Source organism: Esox lucius, chromosome 10, assembly GCF_011004845.1.
Source record: "Esox lucius isolate fEsoLuc1 chromosome 10, fEsoLuc1.pri, whole genome shotgun sequence".
Taxonomy (NCBI): domain Eukaryota; kingdom Metazoa; phylum Chordata; class Actinopteri; order Esociformes; family Esocidae; genus Esox; species Esox lucius.
The window spans coordinates 319,928-331,675 of NC_047578.1; the positions used below are offsets into that span (position 1 = coordinate 319,928).

Genomic DNA, 11,748 nt, shown 5'->3' on the forward strand with positions numbered 1-11,748 from the left:
AGGTGGGTATGATTCATGGTGCTCACTGATTGTAATATTAATGTCGTCTTTAAGTGAGGGGGCCCAGGATTCCTGGCGACGGCCCTGGTTTTTAAATATCTAAATGAGTAAAACTGCAAACCTTTTCATTTTGAAATGTTTCCCATGACCAGTCTTCTTAGCAACAGTCTGGGAAACTTCTCATGAGCAATAAGATTCAAATGGTTGTGGAATGCAGTCTAAGATTGTCTTGCAATTGAATCAAACTGTAAGATCTACACAGCATCAGGTTACAAAAGGCAACGCTGCTGCCTGGAAGCCTGTGGTAACTGACCAAGCCTTTCTGGAAAGCAAAGCGGTTTCAATCTGACAATACTACTTCCGGGTTACACATTGTCCCAAATGGCACCCTATTCCCTTACAGGGGCTCTGGTCCAACTAGTGTACTAGAGAAGAGGGCCATTTGGAAAACATTCTCTCCAGGGACTCCATTAACTGACACTGGACACCAGAGGTTATTTAAGACTTGATAGTTTATATAAAAATAACAGTTCAGTAAATATTGATACATCATCCTCAGGGAAGGTAAAGACAAGTACTATGCCCATTTCAGGGCTAAGCTTGGTTCTCACATCCTCATCCATTTTCTAAGAGTTTGACCAACCTGTAATTGAGTTGCATACCAATAAATAATTCACTTCCCATAAAAGCATTGGACAGAGGCTCTGTTTTACCACCTCAAGATAAAGGGAAGTTTACCCTCTGGGATGATGCGAATTTAGCAGTGGTGAAGGAGGGATGATTGTTGATGTTAATAACTGTCTATCCAAATAACACCATAGTGCTTTCTGGAAGTGCACAATGTAGCCCATTTATTTTTTCCACAGGGTGATTCAGAAGAGAGCAGGGGGGAGACCACTCCCGAAGAGAAGCCTCCACGACGCAGGTATTCTCCATTTTGGCTGTGTCTGGATCTGCGTACGAACAAAAGTTTTGTATTAAAGACTTATTATTCACACTTCACCACTACAAGGCTGTTTCTTTTCGTCTTACCTATTCTGCTTATAGTGACATTTTCTGAAAAGAGCCTTCTTGCTGTGGCATGTGACCAAAGTTTCCCTCCAGTTATTTTTGTCACTGAGTAGATTTCTAGTCTTGAGAGTGTAAACTTTAAGGTTTTGAGTTCTGTACAACTTGTGCTTTACATGAGAACAGCTTTGGACTTGTAGAATATGGTCTACAGCGCCTTTGGGAAGACCCATTCACTTTCTACAAATTTTGTAGAAAGACTTGGTTTGGAAATAAAAAATAATTAGGTATTTAACAACAAAATGTGGGGAATGTGAAGGGGCCTGAATACTGAAGATCTGGTGTTTAATGCAAGCTCTTGTTCCAATGAAAATGGAACGATGTGTTGATTCACCAATGTTAGGGGTTTGAATCCCAGTAAGCACTAAGTTGCTCTGGATGGGAGATCTAAAATGTACAACTGGCAACATGCAGGTTGAACTCAATGAAGTTGAACCTCATCTGTGTTCACATGCAGTTATCAAATTTATTTCTACAGCCCTTTTTACAACAGCAGTTGTCACAAAGTGCTTTACAGAGACACCCGGCCTTAAACCCCAAGGAGCAAACAACAGTAGTGTTGAATTTCAGTGGCTAGGAAAAACTCCCTAAGAAGGCTGAATTTTAGGAAGAAACCTAGAGAGGACCCAGGCTCAGAGGGGTGACCAGTCCTCTTCTGGCTGTGCCGGGTGAGATATTAAGAGTCCAATTGGAATAATTAATAAATTAATCTGGGCTAAATCCAGAGTCTGTTTAAGTTTAGACTAGGCCAGAAGTATGACCAGATGGACAGGGACAGCAACGGGCCCCCCAAACCAGGTACTCCGCAGGTGTTGACCAGGACCTCATGTCCTCCTAAAGTTTAAAACGGGAGGAGACTGGGAAAATTCAGAAAATACATTCCTCATAACAATGATTTATAGTGGAGAAAGAGAACTTAGTGGGGAAGGAGAACTGACCCAATCCCCCAGCATAATAGTATAGCAGCGTAAGACCTTGGAACTGAGACGGGGGGGTCCAGCGACACTGTGGCCCTACCCGGGGGAGGCCCCAGGGGAGGCCCAACAGGCAGGAAATAAATCCACCCACATTGCCAGCCATCAACCAAAATGACACCCACCAACCGCAACCACCCTGAATGAGGGCCGAGTATTGCTAGCAGCGTACAGCCCAACTGCACAAGTGCGCAATAGAGAGTCAACAACAAGCCAGTTACTCTTCCCCCGAAGGGCATTGGAGGGAGGGCATCCCAGTGGCGACGAGAGCCCACCTGGTAAAACAGCAAGGGTTGACAGTATCAAGCCTACTGGTCACCAGGCTACACCTTATTATAAACCGTGCTGTAGAGGTGAGTTTTTAGTAAACACTTGAAAGTTTGCACTGAGTTTGCATTTCTAACCTTAATTGGCAGATCATTCCACAGGAGTGGAGCTCTATGAAAAAAGGCCCTGCCTCTGGCTGTTTGTTTAGAAATTCTAAGTACAATTAAAAGGCCTGCATCTTGCGATCGTAGGTTATGTGTAGGTATGTATGGCTGGATCATTTCAGCAAGGTAAGTAGGAGCAAGTCCATGTATTGATTTATAGGTTAAAAGTAAAACCTTAAAATCAGCCCTAACCCTCACAGGCAGCCAGTGTAAGGACGCCAGGACAGGAGTAACGTGTAAATTTTTTTTTGTTCGAGTTAGGATTCTAGCAGCCGTGTGCAGCACTAATTGAAGTCTATTTATTGATTTGTCAGGGTAACCAGAAAGAAGAACATTGCAGTAATCTAGTCTAGATGTAACGAAAGCATGGAATAGTTTTTCTGCATCAGTTTTTGATAGAAGGTTTCTGATTTTTGCAATGTTTCAAAGATGAAAATAAGCAACTCTTGAGACATATTTTATATGTTCTTCAAAGGAGAGGTCAGGGTCAAGGGTAACGCCAAGGTTTCTTACAGTTTTTTGGGATACGACCATGCAGCCGTCGAGGTTCACAGTGAGATCTGCTAACAACGCTCTTTGTTTCTTGGGTCCTAAAACAAGCATTTCTGTTTCTCTTGACTTTAAGAGCACAAAGTTATCTGTCATCCACTTCCTAATATCTGAAACTCATGCTTCCAAAGTAGCTAATTTTGGGGCTTCTCCATGCTTCATTGAAATATACACTCACCTAAAGGATTATTAGGAACACCATACTAATACTGTGTTTGACCGCCTTCAGAACTGCCTTAATTCTACGTGGCATTGATTCAACAAGGTGCTGAAAGCATTCTTTAGAAATGTTGGCCCATATTGATAGGATAGCATCTTTCAGTTGATGGAGATTTGTGGGATGCACATCCAGGGCACGAAGCTCCCGTTCCACCACATCCCAAAGATGCTCTATTGGGTTGAGATCTGGTGACTGTGGGGGCCATTTCAGTACAGTGAACTCATTGTCATGTTCAAGAAACCAATTTGAAATGATTCGAGCTTTGTGACATGGTGCATTATCCTGCTGGAAGTAGCCATCAGAGGATGGGTACATGGTGGTCATAAAGGGATGGACATGGTCAGAAACAATGCTCAGGTAGGCCGTGGCATTTAAATGATGCCCAATTAGCACTAAGGGGCCTAAAGTGTGCCAAGAAAACATCCCCCACACCATTACACCACCACCAGCAGCCTGCACAGTGGTAACAAGGCATGATGGATCCATGTTCTCATTCTGTTTACCCCAAATTCTGACTCTACCATCTGAATTTCTCAACAGAAATCGAAACTCATCAGACCAGGCAACATTCTTCCAGTCTTCAACAGTCCAATTTTGGTGAGCTCGTGCAAACTGTAGCCTCTTTTTCCTATTTGTAGTGGAGATGAGTGGTACCCGGTGGGGTCTTCTGCTGTTGTAGCCCATCCGTGCGTGTTGTGGCTTCACAAATGCTTTGCTGCATACCTCGGTTGTAACGAGTGAATATTTCAGTCAAAGTTGCTCTTCTATCAGCTTGAATCAGTCGGCCCATTCTCCTCTGACCTCTAGCATCAACAAGGCATTTTCACCCACAGGACTGCCGCATACTAGATCATTTGCCTTTTCACACCATTCTTTGTAAACCCTAGAAATGGTTGTGCGTGAAAATCCCAGTAACTGAGTAGATTGTGAAATACTCAGACCGGCCCGTCTGGCACCAACAACCATGCCACGCGCAAAATTGCTTAAATTACCTTTCTTTCCCATTCTGACATTCAGTTTGGAATTCAGGAGATTGTCTTGACCAGGACCACACCCCTAAATGCATTGAAGCAACTGCCATGTGATTGGTTGATTAGATAATTGCATTCATGGGAAATTGAACAGGTGTTCCTAATAATCCTTTAGGTGAGTGTATGTCATCAGCATAACAGTGAAAATGTACATTGTGATTTCGGATTACATCGCCCAGAGGGAGCATATATAGTGAGAACAATAATGGGCCCAGAACCCAAGCCTTGAGGAACACCAAAGCATACCTTTGACTTGTCAGAGGATATGCCATCCACACTAACAAACTGATATCTTTCAGATAAATAAGATTTAAACCAGGCTAGAACATGTCCACGTAGCCCAATATGGGTTTCCAGTCTCTCTAAGAGAAGGGAGTGATCAATAGTGTCAAAAGCAGCACTAAGATCAAGAAGCAAAAGGACAGATGCAGAACATTTGTCTGAGGCCATTAGAAGGTCATTTGTTACCTTCACGAGTGCAGTCTCAGGACTATGATGAGATCTGAAACCGGACTGGAAGATTTCATAAATGTTATTTGTCTTCAGGAAGGCATTCAGTTGTTGGGAAACACATTTTTATAAGATTTTTGAGAGGTACGGGAGGTTCGATATGCAGATTAGATTTTCTTAGAAGAGGCTTAATTTACACTATTTTTAGTGAGTTTGGTACACATCCGGAGGAAAGGGAGCAAATGATTATGTTCAACATTGGCAGACCTAGCACAGGAAATAGCTCCTTAAGTAATTTTGTTACAAATTACAAATTAAGTGAATGTATCGAGTGATACGGTATCAAAAAATTCAAGTGTTCCCATTGACACCTGGTCAGGGAGGATCAGGACATTTTTAGGACAACTGAGATTTTGAGGACCATAACTATTTAAGGAGGAGTCAGTTATTTGTTTTATAATGGTGATGATCATTTCATCAAAGTAGTTCATGTATTCATTACAACTAAAGTGAAGACCCACTTCACTTGTTGAGCTATGAAGTCCTGAGTTGCACATGGTTACATCTCAAGAAAAACCTTCCCCTTTTCTCTTAGTATCCAATTGCATATATTACGACCTTGTGTCACCGCTACTACAATCCTATGGGTTTGGAAAAGTCATAGATTGCCACAGGTTTCCTCATAGAGCTGTCCGAACAACTGGTCTGCTACATCAGCCTCTCCCTTAACCAGGAAGTCAACCTGAGCCAAGACCAGAAGAAACGCTCACCCACATTGCCTTATTCATAGCCAGATTGGAGGCTCCCAACCCAACAGAGGAAATCCCCAATGCCATTTACCTACCCCCTCCCCCCAGAAAGGACCCTCATGGCCAGAATTGGCAGTGGCACTACCACTGCATAGATAATCACACCTCTGCACTTACAGGTGTCTCCACCAGGTGGAGCCAGGTGTTGAGGTGGTTGAGGAGAGTGAAGGCATCTGGGATGTTGTCTCCCTCTGAGCAGAAGATCAGAACAATCGCCAGAGGAATGTCCTCAGCACAGCTGGAACAGAGACACAACATGGAGAAAAACCTTTTACTGTCTGTCCTAAGGAAATGGACATTACCTATTTATTTTAACTATAAAACAGCTGTACCTCAAAGGTAAGATTTCTCATATTTTGAATGAGAGCCACCTGATAAACAACTAACATTTCTTTTAATATATCCTACTGTTTAAACCATGTTCTCGTCATCTGGTACCAGAACACTACCTCCTACTGTTTAAACCATGTTCTCGTCATCTGGTACCAGAACACTACCTCCTACTGTTTAAACCATGTTTTCGTCATCTGGTACCAGAACACTACCTCCTACTGTTTAAACCATGTTCTCGTCATCTGGTACCAGAACACTACCTCCTACTGTTTAAACCATGTTCTCGTCATCTGGTACCAGAACCCTACCTCCTACTGTTTAAACCATGTTCTCGTCATCTGGTACCAGAACCCTACCTCCTACTGTTTAAACCATGTTCTTGTCATCTGGTACCAGAACACTACCTCCTACTGTTTAAACCATGTTCTTGTCATCTGGTACCAGAACACTACCTCCTACTGTTTAAACCATGTTCTCGTCATCTGGTACCAGAACACTACCTCCTACTGTTTAAACCATGTTCTCGTCATCTGGAACCAGAACACTACCTCCTACTGTTTAAACCATGTTCTTGTCATCTGGTGGTACCTGGCAGTGAACAGGCCCTTAGTGACACCCCCCCCAGGTATGCAGAGACGCTGCTCTGAGTCGCTGACTCCAGGGAAAGCTGATACTGTCTCCATCTCCTTCCAGTCCATCTCCTTCAGATGGTCACCGGTCTCCTTCTGCATGGAGGGGGTCAGCAGGTAACGCAGGGGGGTGCTGAGACAAAGGAACACAAGACAGAATTTCAATCATTTTGACCTGACATTGATGATGCATTGTTCTATTACAACATGTCCCATTATGATGAATAAAACACTGCATCATCATATTGGGACTTGTTGTAATAAAACACTGCATCATCATATTGGGACTTGTTGTAATAAAACACTGCATCATCATAATGGGACTTGTTGTAATAAAACACTGCATCATCATAATGGGACTTGTTGTAATAAAACACTGCATCATCATAATGGGACTTGTTGTAATAAAACACTGCATCATCATAATGGGACTTGTTGTAATAAAACACTGCATCATCATAATGAGACTTGAAGGGTTAGGGAAATTCTTGTGACATGGCATTCGACATCTACGCAGTAAGCATTACAAATAATATAAAGCAAAAATATACATCATGAAAATTAGCAGTAAATGTGTAGAAATGGGGAATATGGACAATATGAAAGATTATAAACACACTAGTGCCTATGAATGGGTGGTTGAATTATGAGAGGAATGACACATATACCACAAGTATGACAACTGTTTAGAGCTGTAATTGCATTGGTTAGCCATTTACAAGAGCAATAAGGCATCTTGGAGCTATGTAATGTATTGCCAATATAACACAACTATGAGCTGTGTCCAGGCACTCCCCAATGCGTCGTGCCTAAGAACAGCTCCTAGCCATATACCACACCCCCTCAAGCCTTAGTGCTTACATAAGAACCAGGGGCCGTATTCACAAAATATTCTCTCTTACCACTAGGACACCTAAACAGCACTAAAAGTTCCTAGCTAAGAGTTTCCTCTTAAATCCTATTCACAAAGCTGCTAAGACCAACTTTTACTAAGGAATGGGGAGAAGTCTTAAGTTAAAAGAAAGGGTGGGGTTGATCCCGTTGCTATGGATGATGTTGTGTTCCACAAACAAGCCTACTTACTATGCCCACAGTGATTGGCTGATAGGGGAAGGACTCTGTCAATTAATTAATCATAGTAATACTATAGAAGGATGTCTCATGTTGCCATATTGAAATAAAGATACAATAAAAATGTAGGGTGTCACTGGTTAAACCAAAAATGATATACCGACTAGTCAAGATATGTTCAGCTAATTGTCTCTTACATGTCTGGCAATTAGTAAAGAAATGCACATTCTTCTTTTGATGGTGCAATAATTCGTGAAAGTGACTGCATCCCTGACTAGCTCTACTATGATCATAATACCCTCACGATTAAGACGATACCTTTTTAAAAGCTCAGTATTATTAAATGTTTCTAAAATGTCGACCTGATGATGAGGCAGATTGCCGGCAGCAGCCCTTTTAGGATAGTTTGGTCTTAGTGACTTGGGAGACCTCTTGACTACTCCTAACTATTCACTGATGTAGGAGCTGGTTTAAGTGCTATAACGCTTCTGTGAGTGCTTTAACGCTTCTGTGAAATACTCGTAGGAGTCCTATAGTTAGGACTGACACGCCCAATTTTCTTTTAAGAGTTACTCATAAATCAGCAAGTCAGGAGCAAATTTTAGCCTTAAGATGTTTTGTGAATATGGCCCCTGATGGATTGAATACTGAATGCTGCTTGGAGCCGTGGTAAATGTTCTCATAATCACTTCACTCAAGTTATTTGTGGCAAATGTGGTTGAATAAATGTTTAGTTGAATTAAGTAATTACAAGATGGTTTCCTGGACTACAAATGAAGTCTAGTCCTGGAACAAAAATCATTCCTAACAGATTCTCCAGACTCAATTAAAAAGCTCTTTTTAGATCAGGACTGCACCTGAAACTTGCTGTAGTCCAAATAATATAATACGTTTTCTACCCCAGCAGCTGTTGGTCGTCTCTCTGGTACGCATGACTGCTGGACAACACAACCGTTCTGGAGAAACCACTGGTTTTCATCCAAGAAACCAGCAGTTTACGGAACTTCTTGGATTTTTTCTGCAATGGATAGGAAGGACCTTCTGTTAAGCTGACTTTAAATGAAGGTTACATTTTTCAAGTGTTCCTTTAATTAATATCGACATGAGACACTATTCCAGGTAAAAACATTACATTATAAAACATCTATTATCCCTTCTTGACAAAACACTGAGCATTCTTACACAAGTCAGTGCTTTTTGGTGCTTCCAAACAACTAAGCCTCAAAAAGATTAAAGAAAAATTGTCTGCATTGATCTTCAGGTTGGAAAGCTGTTTTCCACCATGACAGTGTTAGACTTGGAGTTCCAAGTTAGATGATAAATTATTTTGAATTTTTCTAGCCTGACCAGGTTTTTCCCATAGTTGGAAACTCTGGCTATTTCCTAGAGCTCCAGCCTGTAAATCACAGGCATTATATTTTGATTGAAAAGCCTGATTAATTGTGTTGGACCTGGAATGGGGTAAATCAAGACACTGCCACCCTTTACCTGAATTATTGGGCTTCGGATCTGAAGAACTGCCAACTTCAAGTCCGGAGAGGAATACACTTTATGAAAGGGAGGTAAATACAATTGGAAATTTGACTGCAGCAATGATGTAGAGGCAAAGTATGTTGGGACCAAGATCTTGACAGTAAAGCAGCTTTATTGTTATTTCAGTGCTGACCTTCCGCACTGGTACTGAGATCGTTAGCGTTTTCTGCAGATGTAGCATAGGGGTTGTTCCCTGCCATAGGGATCAGGCAGTCTGTGTGCAAGTATCCGACTCGACACATGTTGAGTGTAGAAACGATCAGGTCCACCGCGAGCTGTCCCACATTTCCTACAGAAACTGCTGGCTGCACACATTAATAATGTGAAATGTGATTAGATGTAACATTTTCTCGGTAAAACACTATAGCAGTTGGAATCTGCACACGTTTAAACACATAGGACACTACTACTCATACGGAGGAGCTGGATACTTGCTAGCAAACAAATTAGCTATGACGATTGAACATAGAGGAATAGAGGAGGCATGTCAGTGAACTTACCATAATTAAGATAAAGTCTTTGAAACTCAGTGGAGTGCATTCAGCCGAAACAAACATTATGTATTTTTGATTTTCAAATGGGACTTACTGTACAATTGATTAGTATGATAGTTTGGTTGTACTGTGATTCCTATTTACTTTCGTTTCTAGCTAGCTAAAAAGGGGCCTTTCCGAAGTGAATGCATCGAATATTGTTTTTTTGCAGATTCACCATTCAGGTGCCTGAATAAAAATATAGTTGTTTTGTCATAATATTCTGCATTTTAAACATATGTATAGGGCCTGACAAAATTAGACTTTTCTTTTGTGAGGTATTTTTTTTAAGTACAACAACTCGCCTATAAAAGCAGAATAAAGGAGAGAATTGTTTTTGTCTGAGAGGGAATTCTACGGGTCAACTAAAGGAAGTAGCGTAATGCAGGGAGTCATAGACATCATACATAAAGGCTAGATACCTTGTCCGCGCTGTTGGCCAATGTAGGTCGACGTCCGCACATGGCGGCCATCTTGCCACAGGCCTCTCGCTCACTCTTAACATTGTGTTTTATGGTGCATGTACTTTTTAAATAACCATAACTTTCACATTTTTCTACCGATTTTCAAACGGTTTGGTTTTTTATAAACGTCAGAGATGAAGTTATGACACTGCATACATATGAACCATTAAAACCATGGACTTCCATATGAAAATATCCTTGAACAGAACCAGATAAGTGTAATGAATATAAAAACACAAGGTATTTATGTTAAATCAATAAATAGGCTACAGAATGGCAACAAGACATATACACTTTTGTACTATTATAATAAAATTATTACAAAATAATTTTAATTACTACATGTTTTTTCTTTCTGCCGGATAACAAGCATCTCTGAACTGACCACATTTCAGCCCTCTAGGTCACTTGATATGACTTTAGAAACACAACTGAGCCCTAGCACCAGGTCTTGTGAAGCTGTGTGCAAAAGCAGATCAATATAGAATGAAATTGAGTACTTTAGACCATTATTTGCCAAGGTATGGTCATGCATATAGTAAAATGCCCTATGGAAACTCCCCATAGGACTTTGTCAGACAAAATGCTGACAATAAAATGCTTACTGTGTGGCAACCTCATTGTGTAGAAGCATAATGAAATCAAATCAAATGAAAAGTAACACTGATGTTACTTGTAGACCATTTGGATTGTGTGTCAGGGGTTCTGATATAGAATGACTACAAAAAATATGGTCCCTATTTTTTAACTATTATGAAAGTGACATTTATTTGCACACAAAAAAAAATAGGTACATGATTCCCCTTTACAAATATCCAAAAAAGAAATGCTGTAGAGAGAACTACACTACTGTTGAAGTAAAAGAGGACAGTACCTTGAAAACACATACCTTGGGCTAATGCCCTTTGAAAAGGACAGTTTTATTAGGTTTCTGTTGCATGTTGTTGCTCTGTAAACTGAGGATTGTAATTCTGGCGATGTGGTGCAGCCTTAACTTCAAAAACAGGGACAGAATTATTTTTAACAGCCTATAGTGGTGGCTGTCTATCCCAACACAAACATCCTCTGAACCGATCCTTTTTCAGACAATGTAAACAACCTCAAGCAGTTTGATGGGCTGTGATCGTCTGGTAGTGCCTGATGACTGCCGAATGACCCACTGTGCTGCCCTGACGACCTTCACGGTTCCCTCTGATGGAATCACCAGACCTCCATTGTTTTTTAAAGTCAGCAGGTGGTAGCTCTGGTCCTTGATGGCAGATGCAGCATCTGTCACCAGGCTGGCACAGCAGACATCACACGACAGCTTCTTCAGAGCCTGTCGCACAACAAATCCTGAAATTTGAGAAAGTAATATCATAACTTATAACAATAATCATCAAATAAGCATGGGGAAATTAAGGGAACAATTCTCTTTTTGGACAATTGTGAGATTGTAGGGACTCTGTGTCACCCTGTGCCGTCACATTGCCTCTGCATGGTTTAACAACCCCACACTGGGCCATCAGCTTTACATCCTAAAGATGTACTTGAACTGGCTGACATTCGGGTTGTTATTCCAGGCATTGTTTAAAAAAATAATAAAATAATAAATAAAAAAAGATACGAGTAGAGTACATAGATATTCAATACATGCTTTAAATTGTTTTATGC

General features: G+C 41.0%; 1 protein-coding gene across 1 annotated transcript; it reads right to left on the reverse strand.

Annotated features, from left to right (window-relative positions):
* Positions 1-500: 500 nt before the first annotated feature.
* psmg2 (proteasome (prosome, macropain) assembly chaperone 2) lies at positions 501-9,776 on the reverse strand. The gene is given in 7 exon segments (NM_001304162.1): positions 501-953; positions 5,650-5,770; positions 6,454-6,627; positions 8,465-8,583; positions 9,054-9,112; positions 9,232-9,403; positions 9,599-9,776. Coding segments are annotated over 7 exon segments (783 nt in total). The 5' UTR covers positions 9,656-9,776; the 3' UTR covers positions 501-872.
* Between the last annotated feature and the right edge of the window lie 1,972 nt (positions 9,777-11,748).